At 47.7% G+C, this 23220-nt stretch overlaps 1 protein-coding gene across 1 annotated transcript in view; it reads right to left on the reverse strand.

Moving 5' to 3' along the window:
- Positions 1 to 22631, reverse strand: part of PPP1R14C (protein phosphatase 1 regulatory inhibitor subunit 14C) — a 62810-nt gene extending 40179 nt beyond the window's left edge. Inside the window, exon 1 of the mRNA XM_036414203.2 lies at positions 22317 to 22631. Within this exon, the coding sequence (XP_036270096.1) occupies positions 22317 to 22592 (276 nt within the window). The 5' untranslated portion in view covers positions 22593 to 22631. The remainder of the gene's footprint in view (positions 1 to 22316) is intronic.
- Positions 22632 to 23220: the final 589 nt, after the last annotated feature.

Here is a 23220-nt window from a genome sequence, read left to right on the forward strand (position 1 = left end):
GTCGACCAGTTGACCAGTCGCTATGACGAGCACTGACCACCAGAGGGCAGGCACTCCAACCAGTAGGTTAGCTTGCTGCTGGGGTTCGGTCTATCAGGACTGAGCAAGAAGAGCCAGACATGCCCTGAAGCCCTCCTGCAGTTTCTCCCCAGCTGGCCAACCTCCCATGTCCTTCCCCAACCCAAATTGTGCACTGGTGGGGTCCCTTGGCCTGGCTTGCGCCCTCTTGCAATCCAGGCTGAGGATCCCCCCACCCCTGAGTGCACAATCTCATGCATCAGGCCTCTAGTTAATAATAAATGTCAAAAGTATCATATAATGAATATATATACATATATGTTTTATATATACCTATGAATGAATATATCAGGTAATAAATTACGTAACCTGAAGAGCATAGATAATAGGGAAATGTAATAAAATTATATACAACCTATATAATGAATGTCCTTGATAGATGGTTGAACAATCAGTAAATTCTTTAACAAAAAAATAGGACAGATTTCTTAACATCTATCACATTAGAAGTGGCGATAAGCATGTGTTCATTTTATTTAATGACATGGTTTGGTAGTTTTTATATCAATTTCTAACAATAAAATATCTTGTGCTAAATTATGCAATCAGGAATTGGACTGTTTTCATGAAAATGAAATTAAAGAGCAACAGGAGGAAGAGATTAAATTCCCAGTCCTGGTTTGGAGCTTGAAGAACTTCCCTTAACTCTGAAATGTGTGTGCCAATCATGGATGGGCTCTGTGTGGGGGCGTGAGGAATCTGAGCAGCAGAAGCCCTGGAATATTCAGTCACCAGGCTGTAGATGGAATTAATGTGTCAGTTGGACAGATCATCGCTGTGAGCTCTGGAACTCTTAAGAACTGAGGTTGTTACGCTCGAATAAGATAACAAGGCATCTCTCAGCCATACGGTGTTGGTTATGTGCCACAGTGCACTGGAGCTGGCTTGTAGCAGCTCAGGAGAGATGACTGTTACATTTTCAGGAATTTTACAAACCAGCTGTTCAATACAGTCGTTATTAAAAATTAAACAATGTAAACATACCAATAAACTAATTATAATTAAAATGAAGTTAATAAACACTCAAAACTCATCACTTTCTAACAATTTTATTATATTTCCCTTATGTGTGTTCTTGAGGTTAGTTAGGCCTATTGTGTCCACATGGAGGAAAGTGCTACTGCTCCTTGCCTGGTGGCTTCACAATGGTAGCCTGGAATCAACCATGGTGGGAGTATTTACACCAAGGAAATGGGCAAATGCAATGAGTCAGGGAGGTTTTCTCCTGAGAGCTTATTATTAAACATTTACCAGCAACCAATGATATTTGTGTCCTTCAAAGACAGAGAAAAATGGGAAAGTGTATTGTGATGGAGAAGGGAAGGAGGAGAAGAGAAAGTGAAATGGGGAAGAGAAGGCAGTCCAGGAGATAGTGAGGAAGGGGGAGGAAACGGAGGTAAAGGACAGTGGGGAGGGGAAAGGGACAGGAAAAGAAAGGGCAGAAATCAAAAGGGGACCCATAGTAAGAAAGGAGAGAGAATGGATGACAGAGACTAAAAGGGAGAATTACTGTACCTATTAGTATCCTGAGGAAAACAATGGCTCTATATGAGCAATTTTTTCAGATATCCAACACTTAAAATTCTGTGAACACCTCTCTAAATGTATTACTCACATTCTGAGTCAGAGGCTACCAATACAATTCAGTGTTTTGTCAATGACTCAGGTCAGCCCGGTGAGGCGTCCTACTGCTCTACATCACCCTCCAGGCCGCTGACATGCACTGAGCTCTTTTTCTCTTACTCAAAATGGCTCCACTCCTCTGAGCTTTTTATAGATTCGCTGTCAGCCCTTCACTGTCAGCCAATCAGCTGCCACTTCTAGAGGTTCCCCCCAGGACTTACGTGTAGCAGCCTGGTCTGTTGCTTCTAAATCATGGTGAACTCGGAAGAGAACCAAGCTCGTGAGAACTGTGGCTAAAGGAAGAGCCAACAAACTAAGTGGTACACCTGAAACTAATACAATATTGTATGTCAACTGTAATTGAAAATTTTAAAAAATTGCATGTGAAAAAAGAAAGACTAACGCAATGCCTGTGGATCTCTCTGATAAATAAAGAACAACTCCTTACGTCCTCAAAGGTGCCCACTCTGCTTTCTTCCAGGTTTTTAACTGTGTTCCAAGTAATTGAGGTTGGTGACCTCCGGATAGGTGAGGTATCATTAAATAAAGAAAACATTCCATTCAGACAAACTAAAAAATAAAGCAAATGGAGCCAACTTCACTCACTAAGAAAGTCCTGTTGCGTGAGTGATCACGTCAGAGCAGACACCCTGTGCTGCTGACAGGCTCTTTCCTTTCCCTGAGGCCAGGTGGGGCCCCAAGGCCCAGCTCCCCGGCTGCCTCTCCCCAAGACCACAAAGCCTTCTGAGCAGCTGGAACTGGCGGCCACCAGCATGGGCAGCAGTGGACAAGGAAGCTGGGAGGGACAGCCCCAGCCTAGGTTGTCTGCCCTCACTGCCACTCCTTTTTCACATGCCCAAGAGAGGCAAGGAGCAGAGCGGCCTGTATAACCAGGGCCCTGGTATAACCAGGCCAGATGGCAGCTGGGGAGAAGCCATCGAAGGACAAGTGCCCTGATGGACAGGTTCCCTGATTGGCAGGTGCCAGGACCAACCCAGCACTCAGCACGGGACCCACTTATACTGCATCTGACATAAAACACTGGCCCTCCTGAGCACAGCGCCAGCCTTGGGAAAATACATGTCTCTTTCTCTGAAGGTGGTCTCTGGGCTGGCACTCAATTCTGCAAACAAGGAAAGTACTGAACTGCAACTTGAATTTACCAGATAAAATCAGGTACTTTGCAAAAATAAAAAATCTCCTTTCTCTTGTAAGGTTTTGTTTGTTTTAAAAACATTCTGATAACAACACAGATGCTCTAATTCTTAGGCCTGTTGCCTGTTACCCAGACTGTCATATAAGATTTTTTAAAAATAACTATAACAGAACAACCAAATACACAAGAAATAGAAGAAAATTCTAAAAATTACCCTCTTTGAACTGAGCTTTTAACTTGTAAAGTAACACAAATGTTCTAATATTAAAAATAGAAACTCTAATGTGTGTGTCCCAAGATGGCTGCTCGGGTAGACACCTAACCGCAGCAGCACACAACAATTTCAATGGAATACAACTAAAATGTAGAGTGGACATCGCCCAGAGCTACAGGTAGTCGACTGACTGAAAATTCTACAACAAGAAGGAAAGAGAAAACCAGAAGGAAAATCAGAGGAGCTGAACAAAAGCCTAAGGTACGGAGACATGCTGCGCGCTCGCACGCATGCGCGCGCGGAGAGGTCGCAGCCAGAGAGGAGGAGAGGGCTGGGTGCTGCCTGGCGTTCCCTAGCAGGAAGGAAATAAAACCCCCAGCCTGGGCTGAACCCCCGAACCAGCAGCGCTGACCCCCCCAGTTATGAGTCAGACCCTGGGGACCCAGGCTCCGGCGGGGGAGACGAGCTGTGAGGCGGAATCCCAAGCGAGCAGGGAAAAGCAGGGCCCCCGGAGTCGCGCGCACTTTGCGCGCAGAGGACTGAATGTTGACTCTGATGCTGGATTACCCTAGCTGGAAGAAACAAAGCCTCCAGCGGCGCTGAGCCTCAGTCCAGACTGCTCTGAACCCCAGTCCTGGACCAGACCCTGGGGACCCAGGCTCGGGCAGGGGGAGACGGGGCTGTGAGGTGGAATCCCAGGGGAGTGGCAAAAAGCGGAGCTCCCAGAGTCGTGCGCACTGCGGGCAGAGGACAGTCTGTTGACTCTGATCCTAGACTCCCCTAGCAGGAAGGAGGAAAAAAAAAAAAGCTCCAGACTGGAGGAATGTGACAGGGAGCAGGAGCCCCTGCCGGACACCAGCCAGGACACCAGCCAGCCGGGCGCCGGCAGGAAGCCGGGCGCCAGCAGGAAGCCGGGCAACGGGGCCCCCAGGTGGGGGGGGTACCCCCGAGCCATCGACCTCTGAGCACGGGCAATGGAGCCAAGGCCGGGGGCTGCTTTCTGGGCAGCGCTGACCCCGGCAACAGGCTGGAGCAGCGCAGGAGCCCACGGAGAACAAAGGGGTGCCACAGGCCAACCTGCTGAGCTCCCAGGACAAGGAGGAAGAAACCAAAGTTCTCAATGTGAAGAAATCAAGTGAGAGCAAAAGATAGTAAAATTACTTAAGAAAGAATACAAAGAAGATCTTGAAAAATCAAAGACTAAGTCAGAACTCAACTCACCAGCCAACATTGCAACATAAATGCGTTAAAAAAAAAAAAAAAAAAAAGGACAGAATGTTGGAACAGCGGCGGCCAGGCCTAGAGTGCCCAGGCACAAAGCAATGGCAACCAGGCCCGGAGCAGCAACGGCCAGGCCCCAGAGCAGCAGCAGCCAGAACCAGAGCAACAACAGCCAGCACTGGAGCAGCCAGACCTGAGGCGGAGGCAGCCAAGCCCAGGGTGGCCAGTCCAGGAATACCCAGACCCGGAGTGGCCGGACCCGGAGAAGCCGGGCCCAGAGCAGCCGGGTTGGGAGCACCCAGGTCCAGAAGAGCAGTAGCCAAGCACGGAGCATCCAGGCTAGGAGCGGCCAGACTTGGAGCGGCCGGGCCCGGGGCAGCCGGGCCCAGAGCAGCCGGGTCTGGTGCGGCCAGGCCCAGAGCAGCAGCTGCCAGGCTGGGAGCGGCCAGGCCCGGAGCAGCCGGGTCTGGTGCGGCCAGGCCCGGAGCAGCGGCTGCCAGGCTGGGAGCGGCCAGGCCCGGAGCAGCTGGGTCTGGTGCGGCCAGGCCCAGAGCAGCGGTTGCCAGGCTGGGAGCGGCCAGGCCTGGAGCAGCCGGGTCTTGTGCAGCCAGGCCTGGAGCAGCGGCTGCCAGGCTGGGAGCAGCCAGGCCCGGAGCAGCGGTTGCTAGGCTGAGTGCGGCCAGGCCCGAAGCAGCCGGGTCTGGTGCGGCCAGGCCCGGAGCAGTGGTTGCCAGGCTGGGAGCGGCCAGGCCCGGAGCAGTCAGGTCTGGTGAGGCCAGGCCCGGAGCAGCGGTTGCCAGGCTGGGAGCGGCCAGGCCCGGAGAAGCCGGGTCTGGTGCGGCCAGGCCCGGAGCAGCGGCTGCCAGGCTGGGAGCAGCCAGGCCCAGAGCAGCTGGGTCTGGTGCGGCCAGGCCCGGAGCAGCAGCTGCCAGGCTGGGAGCGGCCAGGCCCGGAGCAGCTGGGCCCAGAGCAGCCAGGTCGGGTGCGGCCAGGCCCGGAGCAGCAGCACCCAGGTCCAGAGCAACTAGGTCGGGAGCAGCGGTGACCAGACCTGGAGCAGCTGGTTGTGGAACAAACCAGAGCAACAGAGGCCAGGCCCGAAACAGCCAGGCCCGAAACAGCTCACTTCTTGCCTGCCCCTGCCCCACGGCGGCCTCTCAGACATGGCTGGAAACTTTCGTGGGAACTTGAGGGTCTGCTGAATCAAGTGATGAAGGCTTAGATCTGGATGTGTTGAGTTAGTATAGGGCTGGAGTGTTGATCTGTGAGTGCCTTGGGTGGGGCCTGGATGAGGCTGGTTGACCTATTTGGAAATGTCTTTTGTGTGAAATGTATCATTGGGCATGTGGTGGTATTATTGATATGAGAAAATGCTAAGTAACAGATTTACTATCTGAAAAGGGATTTACTATCGGGGAAAGGGAGGGAGGAAGAGACTGAACATAAACTGTGCACCTATAAATGAGGACAATGGAGGAGGGGAAGGGGGCGGAGGGTGGGGTGGGAACCTGGTGGAGGGGGGAAGAAATGAGGAACCTTTGTAACAATATGAACAATAAAGATTGATTAAAAAATAAATAAAAAATAAAATAAAAAAATAAAAAAAAATAGAAACTCTAGAAAGAATCCCATTATTCCATAGTTATACTTCATGCTTCGCACAAAGTATGCCCATTACAAATATGTTAGTGTGGCTGGCTGGATGGCTGGATAGATGCACTACTAATGTCAGGGTAGTCTGAAGTTGACGGGCCTTCCCTAGGACTTCAGCGAGCAGAACTTGCCCAACCCATATGTGGACCTGTTAAAACAATGTAACAATATGACTAGTCAGGTAGTCTTCTCTGAAATGAAATCTGAGTATCTTTACTTTGAGCCTGAGCCTAGGTATTTTCCATATATATATATATATATATATATATATATAGAGAGAGAGAGAGAGAGAGAGAGAGAGAGAGAGAGAGAGAGAGAGAGTTGATTTTTATTTATTTATTTTTTTTTTACAGAGAGGAAGGGAGAGGGATAATAGAGAGTTAGAGTTAGAAACATCAATGAGAGAGAAACATTGATCAGCCGCCTCCTGCACACCCCCTACTGGGGATGTGCCCACAACCAAGGTACATGCCCTTGATCAGAATCGAACCTGGGACCCTTCAGCATGCAGGCCAACGCTCTATCCACTGAGCCAAACCAGTTAGGGCCAGCCTAGGTATTTTCAATACTCATGCGTAAAGGCAAGTCCAGACCAGTCCATCAACTAACTAATAATTACTAATCGTTTGTAGCTCACGGGCCATTGTGCCAGGAAAAGAGAGGGAGTATAGTGAGCAAGACGGGAAAGCCCCATCCAACACGCTCACCAGAATCTATAACAGACCCATATGTACAAGGTCCCTGGTTTGTGACTACAGTGCAGTGGGGAGGGCATGATCTTTTCAATGAATGGTGCTGGGTCAACTGGCTATCCTGGTGGGAAAGTAAAGAATCTTTTCTTTTAAATATAATTTTTATTGATTTCAGAGAGAAGGGAGATGGAGAGAGAGAAAAAAACATTAATGATAAGAGAGGATCATTAATCAGCTGTCTCCTATACGCCCCACACTGGGGATCAAGCCCGCAACCTGGGCGTATGCCCTGACCGGGAATTGAACCACGACCTCCAGGTTCATAGATTGACGCTCAACCACTGAGCAATGCTGGCCAGGCAAAAAGTAAAGAATCTTGTTCCCTATATAGTACCATATATAAAAATCAATTTTAAATAGATTTCAGATCTAAATATAAATGATAAATCAATGAAGCATCCAAAAGACAACATAGGAGAACATCTTGACCTTTGCGCAGACAAAAATTTCTTAGACAGGATGCAAAGTACACTAACAACAAAGGAAAAAAACTGATAAAGTAGACAAGATTAAGAACATCTGTTCATCGAAAGACACTAAACATTAACAAAAGTGGAAAAAACAACTCACAAAGAAAGAGAAATTACAACAAACAATCTGACAACAGACTGATATCTGGGATATACGTAAAAAGATTAGTACTCAGGATTTATATAAAAATCAGTAAGAACAAGACAGACAGTACAATCCAAAGTGGGTAGTTGTTGTTTTTTCCCCTTCATGGGGAAAGAGTTGAACAGGCACTTCACAAAAGGGACACCCAAGAGACCAATAAACAAATTAAAAGGGTCTAGTTCTCATTAGTCCCAGTAAGTGCAAATTACAACCACAATGTAATACCACTATATTCCAAACAGATGGTAACATGAGAAAGATAAAATACCAAGTGTTGGTGAAGATGCAAAACAACTGGACTTTTCATTACTTCGTGGGAATGCAAGTCAGTAAATTACTTAAGAAATTTGCCAGGGAATATCTAGGGCAGCTGAACAGACCTTACAGACCAGTAATCTCACCACTATTTGTATAACTCAGGGGTGGGGAACCTTTTTTTCTGCCAAGGGCCATTTGAGTATTTATAATATCATTCACGGGCCATAGAAAATTATCAGCTTAAAAATTAATCTGCTATAGTTAGTCAAACATCTAATTAGTTCATCTTTAATGTCTTGGCAGGGCCAAACCAAGTGATTTCTCGGGCCTTGTATATATAGTTCCCCACCCCTGATATAACCCATAACTCCAATCTAACCAGTTTAATCATGAGAAAAAACATCAGAAAAATCCCATTTGAGGGGCATTCTACAAAAATACCTAAATAGTCCCCCACACAATTTTAGGTCACTAAAAACAAGGAGAGTCTGAGAAACTGGCATAGCCGAGATGATCTGAGAAACATGACAACTACATGTAATGCAGTGCCCGGGATGGAATCTGGGAACAGATAACGGACTCCAGGTAAAAACTAAGGAATCTGAGTAAAGTGTGGATTTTAGTTACTAATAATAATGTGCCAATAATGACTCATTAATTGTGACAGATGTACCATCCTAATTTAAGACGTTACTAATGGGTGAAAATGGTTACATAGTATATGGTAAGGATCTTAAAATTTTCTCGTAACTCTAACAATCTTTAAAAAGTTAATTTTATTTTTTTAAGTGGGCCTGACAGAACGTGGATGGGTATTGGAGGGAGGAACAGATGGACTGCACAGTGGCTCATGGAGGATGGTCAGAGGTTGGGATGGCTGCTGGATGGATAATAGATGGAGTGGATCTGGGAAGCAGGACAGTCGAACATTCTGAGAGCATGAAGATGAGAACTGGGATAGCCACCTGGGACTTAGCAACATGGAGGGCATGATCCTCTCCATAGAGATAAGCAACACAGCAGGGGGCTGACAGGAGAGCAGAAGGGGACAAAGTAGACAAACTGAGGAGAGAGGAAGGACAGTTTTGTGGGAGTGCCCTACTGCTGTATTGAGGTATATCATCCACATCATGAGATGCACAGATCTTAAGTGTGCAGTTCAAGGGCTCCCAAAATGGAGAGGAGGCTGCAGGTGAAGAAGAGGGAAGTTCTGAGCAGATGGAAGGGATGGGCCCCTGAGAGAAGGTCGAGGTGACGCAATCTTCCTTCTAACTTTCCTCTGACCCATGGTGGGCCACCATCCTCACTGGAGATGGTCTTTTTACCCAAAAAGATAACGATGACACCCTAATTTCTAAAAGGGTTATTAGTGCTTATTCTGAAAGTGTAAAGAGCTGAAGATGAACGCAATTGTTGGCTTATTTTTCCTTACTTATTAGTACAATTTACAATTTTTTAAACCCTCGCTGCCTCATAAAGAAGAGAAGGCAAAACACCATGAAAGGTGTTCTTTTTCTTTTCTTTTCTTCTTTAAGAAAGATGGTCTTAACATTGTGACGTTAGATTATTCCTCCTCTAATAAAATGAATACACGTTCATTATTAAAACATAAATTAAATAAACATTGCCCATAATGACACTAATTAATATTTATTACATATCTTTGCAATCTTTGCAATCTATTTTAGTCAATTATAAAAGGTATCTTACGGAAAAGATTATTATCAATTACCACTTAACTCAAATGACAGAATTCTGTTGAATTAAAAAGGTAATTCTCAGCAAGGTATTTTGTTCTGAGATATTGACTAGATTATTCTATATTCATAAAACCTGATGTGTGATCAAAATTTTCAGTCAAGCCCTATACCCCAGCAAAGAAATGATAAAAATGTCTGCTCTCTTTGTGGCCAAAGAACATACCTTTAATTTGAATATATGTATTAATGAGGCAGAATTAATTATGGGGAAAAAGGTCACAGATGTTGTTAATGGGCTTTTATTGGGGAGATTATGATTTTTAACATTGTTGATGCTGAAGACACCCAGGAAAGGGCTCTATCATTTAAAGGGGGGTTAAAGGAAGCCAGGGGAGAAGACGCACAGCCATGTTGTGAATGAAGGCAGGCCAGGAAAGCTCTCTCTCCATCCTCCTGGGTAGACCAAGCCCACACCTGGGAGAAGGAAGGGTCTATCTCAGAGTGTGACTCCTCGAATTCAGACATAAAGATGTAAAAAGAACCACTAATATATAATATATGATTATAATATACATCATAAAAAAGAAAAGAAAAAAAAAGAAAAGAATCCCTGATTACAACCAATAGGGATCGCTGCGATGGGAAAAACTAGTTCCCACAACCGGTAAAAAGCCATCTCTAGGGACTTTTCCACTTATTTTGATTTTGTGAAGTGGGGCTAGGAGGGAGAAAGAGAGGAGCTGAGTTGCTGAGAGAAAGGCAGGCCCACACCCACACCTGGGTCCTACTCAATGCCTTACTGTAGGAAGCAGGAAGTCAGCGTCTTAGTCTCAATGGCTGGACTGAGAACCTGAATTTCATTTTGCTCAATGTTTTATATGAGCTCTAAATCTCACTCTTTGCCTTCCTTCCCTGTTTTAAATTGTTTTATGCCAGGCAATTTATGTAAGGTGTCAATGATCAATAAACTAGTTCCTCCTCTTTTCCTCCTCTGGAGTAATAAGTTAACGCAAGCTTGGGCTCTTACTGAACACAGCCCTCTAGTCCTCCCCAAAGTTGATAATGGCCATATCCCAGAGGTTTGAGACAGTCCGACAGCTCAATGCTGTGAGTCTCAGGCTAGTTCAGGTGATAGTCGGTTTACCTTCAGGCATCTTCAAACTTTTTAAAGTGGGGGCCAGAACACGGTCCCTCAGAGAGCTGGAAGGCCGGACTATATGAACTACTAATTCCTACTGTAACACCTCGGCTGCGCTCACTGCCCAAAAAACCTGGCGGGCCGGATCAGACTCCTCTGCGGGCCGCATGTGGCCCGCGGGCCATAGTTTGAAGACGCCTGAAACATTCTCATTAGCCACCCTTAAACACTGCTCTGGCATGAGATTACTTAATACTGAACCATCGGGGCTTTGATGAAGAAATGAAGAAATGCCCTAGCTGGTTTGGCTCAGTGGATAGAGGATGGGCCTGCGGACTGACGGGTCCTGGGTTCAATTCCAGTCAAGGGCCCATGCTCTGGTTTCGGGCTCGATCCCCAGTACAGAGTATGCAAGAGGCAGCCAATCAATGATTCCCTCTCATCACTGATGTATCTCTCTCTCCCTCTCCCTTCCTCTCTGAAATCAATAAAAAAATATATATATTTTTTAAAAAAAGAATATTTTAACAGAGAGAAAGGGAGAGAGATAGAGAGCTAGAAACGTCGATGAGAGAGAAACATCGACCAGCTGCCTCTTGCACACCCCCTACCGGGGATGTGCCCACAACCAAGGTACATGCCCTTGACCGGAATCGAACCTGGGACCTTTCAGTCCGCAGACCGACGCTCTACCACTGAGCCAAACCGGCTTCTAAAAAAAGAATATTTTAGCTGAACAAAAGGCACTTGTCTACCAGAGATAGTACGTTATTTTGTAATATTTTTGAAGGTGTTTTCATTATAGCAAGTATAATCATGTTTTAACATCAAATCCATGACTCATCTTCTTGTGACCTGTCAGAGTTTCCACATCCCAAGACAAACAGGAGAAAAACCAGTTAACTAATTAGCTTACAAGAGTATTAGCTTACAAGAACTAGGCAGAAAAGACTTTTTTGCCAATCTGAAAACTCAACACCCTAGCTACATCGCTTGAATCAAATTTGATTTTTAATATTAGCAGAAATGAAACAGCGACATCAGCCACACTACTGACATATAAAATATAAAAGATATCAACTGATGACTGGCCACAGTGCACAGAACAAGAGCAGCCTTTAATATAAGCCGAAGAAGTTGTTAAGGATTTTTCACGTTTTATTTAGAAGAAACTCTATTTCTTTACCTCTCCCATGCCAAAGGTAATAACAGCTGGTCCTTTCAAAATACCCACTCTGCATCCTTGGGCTTATTTCAGGTGAGTTTCTAACTTCTCACCTCAACACTCCATCTGAGAGGATAGATGGAGAGCATACGGCTCTAATACTAAGGGCACGTGTAAACCTGGCCATCAATGAAATAAGTAGCATGCTCACGGGAAAATATACTTGAGAACTAATGGGTTTGAATTTTTCTAAAGAAACAGCTTAACCCGATAAATGGTTTCTCTAAGGCCTGTAAATTGTTAACGATGAAGCATATTTGAAAATGTATCACATAAATGAAGCAGAAAAGCCTTGCCCTGTGTTGAGGTCAAACACTAGACTTCACGGAAATGGTGCTCACAGCTGTTTCCCAGTCCGAGTCTCCCTCCTCTTCTTCCTGGCAATCCAAACTTGGGCAGCTACTAAGTCCCTCTGAACCTCAGTTTTCCCATTTACAAAAATGAGAAAACTACTCACATCAAAGAGTTTTTGTGTGGGTTGAATGGGATTATCTGGTGATGTTACAGAGTTCCCGAACAACCAAGCACTGCAGGAGGAGAGTTTGGAGAGACTTACTTTATTCATCGCGCCATGGGCTTAGGGAAAATGAATTCAAATGCTAAGCAAGGCTACAAGCAGAACATCCCTTATGAAAGAGCCAGCCCTGTGTGCACTTAGTGGTTATCTCGATGCTGGCCTTGAAAACAATACAGTTCTATCCAATTAAAAAGTGCACCTGGCATGGCATTGAGATAGTGGGCATATCTAGTCTCTGGCCTACAAGGTCATACAGCTAAGTTTATCTTCATCATTATTTTCATTATTCAAACAGGCTAAAGCAGACTAGAGAGCAAACATTTTTAGAATAAAAGGCCATCTAAGAGCAGAAAATTCCAAACAGCAGTTTGTTTGTTTGTTTTTACAAAATAGCGGTTTTTCCTTCTCAGTGGTGCTTTATGGATTCTATCATGACACAAAATAAATAAATATTACAAAGGGGATAAATTCTGCTTTTCACTTTCCTACCAACACTGCCCATGAGAAATCTACATTTTTTTTTCTATCCTGTCATGTTAGTTCTGAAACCAACTATAAAGGGAAGTTCCAGAAATAAATTCCCCAGTGAAAATTAATTTGTTTAGTGCAGATTTATTTGGCTTCTTATTTAGGCTAATTTGTAGCTTTCACAGTTTTTAAATTTTATTTCCTAAAGCTGCTGTGATTCTACTTCTCAGATGCTCATTTTATACCTCAACACAAATGTTCCTCAAGTTAAAATAAATACCACTATTGGTTAATTATGAGCTGCCAAGCTAAAGGACAAAAAATCAGAACAGGAAAGGCCCTCCGACAGCCAATATTATAAATTATACGCTGCAAGTGTTTAAGTCAAATATGCCAGCTCTTCTCAAAGGTTAACCCAATTAAAGCAAAAAAGCAGATAGGTTAGCTATGAATAACTGTACTTGCCAGATTTCAAATTTAAGTTGGAAGTCTATAGTGGAGAGGGGGTTAGAAGGATTTTCTTTTTTTAATGCTTCTTGATCTGATCCTTCCTAAGTCTCATCACACCAGAGATCATGCCAAGGAAAGGATGGATAAATACATGCTCACTTTAGCTACTAAAATTAACTATGTAAATTGAATGATCCTTTGGTGAACTAGTCTAGCTCTCATCTAGGTTTGCAAGTGAAAGACCTTTCTATTATTGCCTTATTTTTAAATATATATTTTTTATTTATTTCAGAGATGAAAGGAGAGGGAGGGAGAGATAGAAGCATCAATTATTAGAGAGAATCATTGGTCAGCTGCCTCGTGCACACCCCCCATTGGGGATTAAGCCCACAACCCAGGCATGTGTCCTGACTGTGATCAAACCATAACCTCCTGCTTCATAGACTGACACTCCACCACTGAGCCACACCGGCCTGGCTCTATCACTGCTTTAAATAGAACCTTCTCCTGGATAAATCTCATCTTTTCTAATGTGGGGCCAGCTTTATTAAAGAATCTCTAAAGTCTGGAGCTTAAAAGGCCTAGACCTGCTCAGGTTTTTCAGATGGAGAAAGAAAACCTAGGAACAAAAGTCTATCAGAAGCCATTACTTGCCAAGGTCACTGAGCTATAACAGAGTTCCACAACCAGACCCCTGCCTGCACCATCATGCTGGAACAATGGGCATGTTTGGGTTTCACAGATCTCATAGATTCCAACAAGGCCCCACAGCCATAAATACTGTTAATTATTTATCAGCCTGCTCAGGTTTATTAATCCTCAAAGTTCAGCTGGTAAGAGATTACCTTCTCTTAGCCCTGACTTTCCATCGAAATGAAAGATAAAGGGTTTTCAGTTGTTGACATGACAGTGTCAATGAGCTCAGCATACCCTTCCCTGAAAACAGGCTTTGCATAAAGGAAGCACACACGCATAGTTACGCAGGGAATCATTCACTGGGTGCGCTCACACCAGGGACTGCCCTCACAGCGATGCCCACATTCCTCTCCTATGGGAAGGGTCCCTGGACTTTCCAACTTCTAACTTTACACAGTTTACAAAGATGAAGTCTTCTTGTTCCCCTTTCCTCCTATATGTATATATGTGCTAAACGAATGAATGAATGAATGAATGAATGAACGAACGAATGAATGAATGAATACCTCTGCCCTCCATAGCTCCTTCCACAACCAGCCTTCCTGATTCTTCCAGAGGAAAAGCCCTACTTTGATCACTTTTCATCGACCACAAACTGATGCTTTAGACCACATGTGTCAAACACAAGGCCCGCAGGCCAAATCCGTCCCGCCAGGCCTTGCAATGTGGCCCACACCACGCTGTCATCACTGCACTCCGCTGCGTTTCCATCACAATGACAGTTTATGACTGTTCAGTAAACCATTCGGCCCGCGATTTAGGCTGGATTTTAGATTTTGGCCCCTTCTCTGATTGAGTTCGACACCCCTACTTTAGACTCTAAAGTTTAGAGCCTAATCCGCACCCTGGTCTCCTCTTTTTTCTAAGCTTTCACGCAGTGGAACCGATTTCCACAATGCCGGTGCTGACTAAGAGAGTCTGGGGGAGAAGTCATCGCCGGGACTTCTGAGCAGAGGCAGGAATCCTGGCTTTCACTCCTGTTCTCGCAAGACTTCGGGTCTTCTCTGCTGGTGGACAGCGCTCTCCACTCCCAGCGCAGCGAGCATGTCCGCTCCCAAAGAAAGGAACGGTCACTGGGCAAACAAAGCGGTATTCGAGCACATCCCGGAAACCGAAAATGACAGAAGAGAATGGCAGGAACTATGCCATTACTTCCTTGGGAGACTTTCACTGCCCATGCCTCTGTAACAACTTCCTTTCAGTTCACAGGCTCAAATGACTCCATGGACATATCCTATAACCATGAAAAAGGGCCGAAACTTCCAGTCCCAAGGAAAGAGCAGGTTTTTAATACCGGCAGAGCCAAATTACATGAATGCGAAGCACCAGAAAATTTTCCAGCTGCCCGTGAGGCCCTGTTTGTCTCACTCCCTTACCAGCCAGGCACAGGTGCAGCCAGGTGTGCAAGAGGCAGTGGGGCTGCAAAGACCACAAGGTTCTGCCTCCTCAGAGCTGCTGCTGGGGGGACAGGAGTGGGGGGCCCTGGGTGAGGACAGGATTATAGAAAGAGTGCTGAGGTGTAGGAAAAAGCCAGCAAAGGCCTGTTAGCCTGCCGGTGAGGAGCCCTATCAGAGAGGCTGCCTGGAGGAGGCAACACAAGGGTGAGCCTGAAGAACAGGTAACAAGTAGACAGGTAAGGTGGGGAGGGAGGGAGGGGTGAGTCTGGCAGAGGGAGAAGCAAATGTGAAGGGGCTCCTGCCTTCCCTGATTAGATCTCAGTTCATAACTGAAAGGGTGGGGTGGAGACAACGGCAAGAGATGAGACTAGAGAGGTGGGTGGGGCAGTCCCCTGAGCCCTGGTCACGGGCTAAGGTGCTCACACTTTATCCTGAAGGCCAAGGGGAATAGCAAGCTCCAGGCTGGGTTTTAGAGGCGTCCTGGCAGTGTGGAGGGGGCTCTGAAGCATCACAGAGAAGGAGGTGGGGGCTCGGAGGAAGAGGCCCAGCCCGGGAGTCAGAGACAGGACAGGCGGCCATCCTGACTCCGTCACTTCCGGGATGTGGCCTCCTCAGCCGGAACTGAGTTTCTTCACCTACTTCGAAGAGTTCACAAACCACTACAAGGATTTAGTGAAATCTTATGAAGGAGGGGGTATGCAGTAGGAACTTAATAAATGCATCGTGGCTAGGTGACTCTGGAATTAGCATGATCTTACACAAGGGCAAGTAACAACTTCTCTGATCTCAGGGCCTTCCTCTACACCATGAGCAATGAAGACGATACCAGCCACCTCATCGAGGCATTGGAGGTTTGACTGTAGGAGACACGGCGGATAAATCACCTGGCCCTCACGGAGCGGCACTGGTGGCAGAAATAGTAATGATAACAGCAAGCACAGGGGACTGGTAATAGCAGCAGCACTATAGTACTAGCAGTCATTTGGGGGAAAGGAGACCGAAGTGTCCATTGCTATAAGACAGGGGAGAAATTATAAGCTGCTGGGCCAAAGTGGTGGCTGGCAGACAAAGGAATTAGTCTCCGGAGCCATAAGGAGCAAGCACGAACAAGACTTTGTGGCCACTGGGTGTGGCGGGCCAGGGAGAGGCGGGAGGGGAAGACGCCAGCGCAGTCTTTGGCTGGAACATCTGTGGATGGCAACACCTGAGAGAACTGAGGAAGAGGAGCAGGCCTGCAGAGGAAGGTGATGAACTCGTTTTCAGCCGAGTTGAATATGCGGTTGCTGTGGAGCATCTGAGTGGAGTTGTCCATTTCGAAACTCTCTGAATATGTCTGGTGCTCAGAAAACACACCCGGGCTAAAAATGCAGATCGAAGAGTTGTCGGCATATGGACAGCAACTGCAGTCACGGGAATATTCCTCACACCCAGAAAGAACGTGCAGCGGTGAAAAAAACAGAAGAGGCAGACCCTGTGTGACATCAGCACCGAGGAGGCGGGCAGAGAAAGAAAACCAGGAAGGAGTTTGCAAGAGGAGCAAGGGGGCAGCAGGACGAGAAGGCCTTCCAGAGGAAATGGAGACGGGCACCTGATGGCACAGAAGGCCAAGGAAAATAAGACCCAAGCAAGCCCACTGGACTGAGAAACCACAAGGTCCTCAGGGAAGCCATGGTGGGAGCTGACATCAGACTGTGGGTGGAGAAAGATCTGGAAAAATAGATGGTAAGGGAGAGAGAAAGACAGGATGCCAACCAGAGGAGATACAGGATTGAGAAAGGGAAGTGGGTTTGTTTGTGGGGTTTTTTTTGTGACAGAGGGGGTAGTGGTTAACCCAAGTTAAAGACTTCATCTTGTGTATGTGCTGGGAGCAAGAAGTGGGGGAGGGCGGGGTTTCAAAATGCAGCCAAGAGAGGAGGGTAATAAGGGGAAGAAGAGCTGGGAGGGTGCTGCACTGGCTCGAACAGGAGCTGCAAGGACACCTCTGAAGGGAAGAGAGATGGAGCAAAGGTGCCTTGAAGACAGGTGAAGGTTTGGAAGAGCCAAGTGCAAAGATAGGAGACTGCACGGAGTGAACTACAGAATGAAATCATGCACACAGCCCGTGGAGAACAGAACGATTCAGCCTTCATCCTCCCCTTCATCGGGAAAGAGATGGCTTCTTTGAGGAGAGCTACGAGCAAGGCCAGGTGTGCCACAGGCAGCCAGGTTTTTTCAAAGCTGGGAGAAAAACAGAAGACACTGGATGCGAACACACAGAGGTGAGAGCAGCAGGCAGAGATAGTGGGCAGGGGGCCCAGTAGAGGCGAAGGAAAAGAGAGTGGGTGGGGGACTCAGGGAAGGTCACATTTTCAAAGTAATGCTCTCAATCTAAGCTTAAAAATCAATTAGCTGCCACTGCTATTTTTAAATTCCTGCTTGGAGCAAATAAGTTCCAACCATCACACCCGGAGAGTGGGTGAAAGACGGGGCTCACAGAAGAGACCGACCCACTGTCCTCCCTCAGGAAGCAGGATAGTGCAGTGGTTAAGGTGCCCCCTGACTTCCTAGGCACATCCCTGCTTGGCCAAGTCCTATCCGAGGGCCCTGCAGCAACTTCCAGACTTCTCTGTGCCTCCATTTCCACATCCATGAAATGGAATATCAGAGGTTGTTACTTGGATTACACAAATCATTCCTGTTACATAGAAAGCACTCAATAAATGTCAGCTAACTTTATTGCATATGTTTAGACTTTTCCCTTTTTGAAGTAGTATTTTTTTTATCATTGTTTACTTTCAATTACAGTTGACATACATCATTATGTTCGTTTCAGTGGCCAGACATTAAATTAACAAGTGATCAGACCCAACAAATCTGGTACCCATCCAGCACCATGCCTAGTTATTAGAATATCACTGACCATATTCCTTATGCTGTACCTTACAGTATTTTTTAAACTACAGAACACGGTCCAGAAATGTGTTCTGAGATCAATCTAGAGGGTCACAGCCAGCAACTTTGGGAAATGAAATAGAACAGAATATCAGACCTAAGCATGAATGAAGCCACATCTTACATTTCCTTTGTAATTTTCTCTCTAGTGTACAGAGTAACATTAGGGGTGCTTGTGGCTCTGCCCATACATCCACGCGCCTGTGTGTGTGTGTGTGTGTGTGTGTGTGTCAGGCAGCAATTCAAAGGGTATTTCTTTCTATGAGTTACCATTAAAAAAAACTAAAAAAAAACACAAAAAACTGATTTACAGCCAGAGGATAATAGGGAGTCAGGGAGGAAGGAAAGGTGTGATGTGCCAGAGACCACTTCGTAAAATGCAGCCAGCTTCAGCAAAGAGAAAGGCCTTCTAAAGGGACAGTCCACATAACAACTCAGGAAAGCCTCGATGCACAGACCTGTCTATGGTGAGGCATCCCCTGGCATTTTGAAATTAACAGCAGGCTTTTATTTCCAAAGCAAATGGAATTGCACAATTGAGAGTACAGATGTTAGCTATCTAGACGTTGGGAAAGATGGGGAAAAACTAATAGGACTTGCTCAGTAAGTAATCTTGCAATATTGTCCATGTAGATGCTATGCCAGATTTCAAATGCTCTTAAAACCTGACAGGGTTTGGAAGAGATAGGAAAATGTCTTAAACCAGAAAGCCTTCAATGTGGGTATAGGCTTAACCTAACAGCCCCATCATAACCAAATTCCTAGGTGGAAGCTGTATAAGGAGATGGCATGGAAAATAAATGTAAACACAATAACTAAGCATTTTAGAACCTAAAAAAAGCACTTGTCTATGTATCCAAAAAGCTCAGAGACGTGGTGTGATATCATATGCCTTTGACTGGGTGAGGAGGCTGGGCCCGCTCTTGTCACACTCATTTTCCTGAAGAGTTCCTGGAACCCAGTGCACCCAGCCAAAACTGGTTTTAGGCTATGTTCCAGGTCCTCAGGATCCCCTGATCAAACACCGAGCCACTTCCAGGGCTCCTCCGGATCTGTCCTCCCAATGGACACTGAGCCAGAGACATGGTTTAGGGGTGGCAGCGGGTGTGGACAAAGACTGGACATGCACATAGACACTATAACCTTCGCCAGGTGGGACTGCACCGGGGGTGGGAGGCAAAGGGAGGCGGACCCCAGGCCCAGGGAAGATTCTCCCCAACCGCATTCCAGCTCTGAGCTCAGGGAAGCCTGAGAATTCCAAATCCAAACCTGACCTTCCAGGCCATTCTGAAGCCATTGGTGTCAAGGTAGGTAGATAAATGCTCCTTTGTTGACTTAATTTATAACTTTAAAGTATTTAGATGTGTGCTGTGAGGGCCTCCATCTGTTCTCTTGCATGAGATCCTGCCAAGTTTCAGGCAGGCCTGGGTACAGCTCCCGCCCCCACCCTGCCGCTCACCATGTGATCTGGGAAAGCCTCTTAACCTTTCGGTCTCCATTTCCTCATCTGTAAGACAGAAATACTAGCAGCAGCCTCCTCACAGGGTTGCTGTAAAGACTAAGTGAATGCGTGCCTAGAACAGTGCCTGGCACCTAGGAAGCTCTCCTCACATCCCGTCTTTGCATTGTCCTCCATACAAAACTGACTGCAGCGAGAACTTCCCGATAAGACCACAGCCAGGAAGCGCATTTCTTCCTTCCCACCCTGTCTAATTTTAAATCTCATGCTTTATGCTGCTCCCAAAGATCATTATTTCCTACTCCGTGAAGGCCAAGTCATCTCACTGCTGACCTGCCTGGTCAAAGTTCTTCTGAAATTAAAAATGTGTTCAAACCCCTCTTCCCCCAACCCCACCCCCAACTTGGCTGTTAGCTCAGGCATATTGGCTTTCTGTGTCCATATCATGTGATAAATATTTGAAAAACATTACCAACTTTAAGTGTTAAAAAAAAAAAAAAAGGCATTTCCTAACTTTCATGAGATTCAGAGCTTTAAGCCAGGGAAGGTCCTTGAAGCTGTCAGCAAGGAAAGGCTACCAGGCCAGAGAAACGAGGCTAACAGAGAACCCTACCAGTGGAGAACTAGATGGAAGAGGACAATGGCTAATTATTTGCCCATGTGCTTTTGATTATTAAATGAGGCGTGCCATCAAACATACTCATTACAAATTGCCAACAGCCTTCTCAGTGATTTATCTTCCTTCACTCCAAAATGACAGAACAAACAACTGGTAGAGAAGTGCATGCCACATTTTAATGACAGGAGAGTAGCACACAGCAACTTGTATTATTTCACCACAAAACATATCTTCCAAATCAAAGCTGTTTGCTACACGCTGGAGGTCTAAAGTGAGAGAAGACGAAATACAAAAGAAAAGATTCAAGATCATATTTACCCTGTAAAACAGCGGCTCTCAACCTGTAGGTCGAGACCCCTTTGGGGGTCGAATGACCCTTTCACAGGGGTCGCCTAGGACATCCTGCATATCAGATATTTACATTACGATTCATAACAGTAGCAACATTACAGTTATGAAGTAGCAACGAAAGTAATTTTATGGCTGGGGGTCACCACAACATGAGGAACTGTATTAAAGGGTCACGGCATTAGGAAGTTTGAGAACCACTGCTTTAAAAATATATATACCTACATGTTCAATACAGTGAACAATCAATCCTCCAGTTTTCCCCCAATTATTGTGAAGAGTTTTTAAAACATGTGAATTGCCAACCCACTGAGAGTCTGGAATGCTCTCCAGTTGCTTCATCTGTTCAATCTCCATTGTTAATTTCAACAACAGCTTTTCTATGAACCCAAATCTTTCCATTTCAAAATGGAGTATAAAGGCCTGTATGAAACAAATGAAACCAGTAAGTGAAAATCAACTGAATTCTACAGAAGCAAGACACAGTAACCCCACCCAAATCAAGTCTATCGTCCTTTGGAGAGTTTTGCCAACTTCCTATTTAAGAAAAACGCGAACACTTCCGACGTTGGCCAGTTTTTATGCGTGACATTAAAATGGCCTTTTATAAGAGCTGGGCTGGAAAACCAATATATTTTACAAGCCCATGAGTCACATAGTCAAGCCTTATTACACCATAACCCTTCAGCGGTAGTCCACAATGAGAACAGTTTCCTTGTGTGATGAACATGTTAGGGAAGATAGGCATTCACAGGTGGCCACAAAAGGTGTGAACATCTCGTTTCCCCAAACCAATGGGAAAGCCAGTGAGTCCATCTGGCTTCCTTTGTCACCGAAGAGCCTTAACAGCTGTGTGGACACAGACCTGGCTTCAACGTAGACGCCATGTCCCAGATCACTAACCCTCCTCACCCCTCCACCCTTTCCAAGTTCCACTGCCGCAAGAGAAGTAGAGTGCTTCGTTGTAAATTGCTGTCGTTAAAGACTCTGAGGAGGGATCATACTGGCTTTGGTCCGTTCTCTAGCCTACCTTTGTCACCGCTTATTCTAAGTATTCCTCCTGGCATCCGATGTAAACAAGCCAGGCCGAGTGGCCTATGGCCCGTGCCCCTGACCGGCGGGAGGTCACAGCGTCCTGACCCCCGACCTCTGAGCTACCTTCCTGGCACCCAGGCGCCCGCCCTGCGAGGTGGCCCGAGGCTCTCATTCCGCACCGTCCACAGGAGCCTCTGAGCTTGGCCAGGAAGCAAAAAAGCCGCTTCCACTGAGCTCAACGTGTGCAGCTTTGGGCAATGAAAGGATTAATTATGCGGACACGCTTTGGGGGGGGGGGGGCGGGGGGGGGGGGGCTGGGAGAGGAAACGCGTTCCGCTCCTGATGCGGGTGGATGTAGAATTTCAGGGGCAGAGGGAGCCTCTCAGATCCCCAGAACCTCTCCTTTCGGTTCCCTCGCCACAACAATCGGGACTACCAGGATCCGGGGAGCCAGAGCTGTTCTCCCGGGGGGAGGTTAAGCGCAGCTGGGGTGAGCCCCTGGGGACCCAGAAATGCAATATGCTAACCAGACCGAACCCCACACCGTCCCCCGCAGCCAGCAAGGGGGCACCGGCCGCTGAGCCCAGGCGGAGGCGACCCCTCGCGGCTCCCCGGGGCCAAGGGGCACCCTGGATCGGGAACGCGCCGCGCCCGGCCCCGGCGCTGGGTCCCGGGGAGCCGGGATCGGTGCGCGCCCGGCCCTGGCGAATCCCCGGGTGGGCACAGGGCACACGGGGAGCGGGCGGCCCCCACCCGCAGGTACCTCGCAGCCGTACAGCTGTCCCAGCTGCTCCACGATCCACTCCTCCAGCACCAGGCGCTTCCGGAGCTCCTTGCGATCGTATTTCACCGTCACCTTTCCCTGCTGGTGGCGCCGCGGCTGCTGCTGCTGCTGCTGCTGCGGAGCGTGCCCGGCCGCGGGGGCCACGGGCGCCGGGTCCTCCCGGGAGGAGCCCGCGCCGCCCCGGGGGCTCTGGAAGAACACCCGCCCGCCGCCGGCCCCGCCGGCCGCCTCGCCGCTGCCCGCCGCCACCGACATGTTCCCGCGCGGAGCCGAGCGGCCGGAGGAGGGCGGGCGGAGCGCGCGGCTGCTACCCCCGCGGGCCGGGCCGCCGCATGCGGGGCCCCGCACCTGCTCCCGCCGGCGCCCGGGGAGGACGGAGGAGCCGCGGGCGGGGAGGCGGGAGGGCGGGGGCCGCCGCCTTAGAGACGCTGCCGAGGACCCTCTGGCTCCGGCGCGGGAGGCGGATCTGGGGGTCCGGGCGCGGGAGCTGCGCGCGGGAGCGGCGATGGGAGCGCGTAGACGCGCCGCGGCCGCGGTGTAGACGCCGGGAGGACGGGCGGGCGCTGGGCTGGTGCCGGAGACGATCCTCTCTGCGCGGGTCCCGTGGCCTCTTCTCCTGGAGACGAGGATCGCGCGTCCCCCTGCGGTGCCAAGGCGCACGGACCCTCCGCCTCCCTCGGCCTGCGCCCTGGGCGGGGAGCGGGGCGCCGGGAAGGGGACAGGGAGAGGCACCGCGCTCCCCAGGAGGGTTTTCTTCTCTCTGCCTCTCCTCCGAGGGCGGGGAAGTGTCTCCGCCGCTCCTGGCCCCACCCCGCCGCTCCACATGCACACACACACACATTCCTATTCATGCCTAGTCCTCTCTCAGAGGAGGAAAACCCAG

This window comes from Pipistrellus kuhlii, unplaced genomic scaffold, assembly GCF_014108245.1.
Source record: "Pipistrellus kuhlii isolate mPipKuh1 unplaced genomic scaffold, mPipKuh1.p scaffold_m20_p_5, whole genome shotgun sequence".
Classification (NCBI taxonomy): domain Eukaryota; kingdom Metazoa; phylum Chordata; class Mammalia; order Chiroptera; family Vespertilionidae; genus Pipistrellus; species Pipistrellus kuhlii.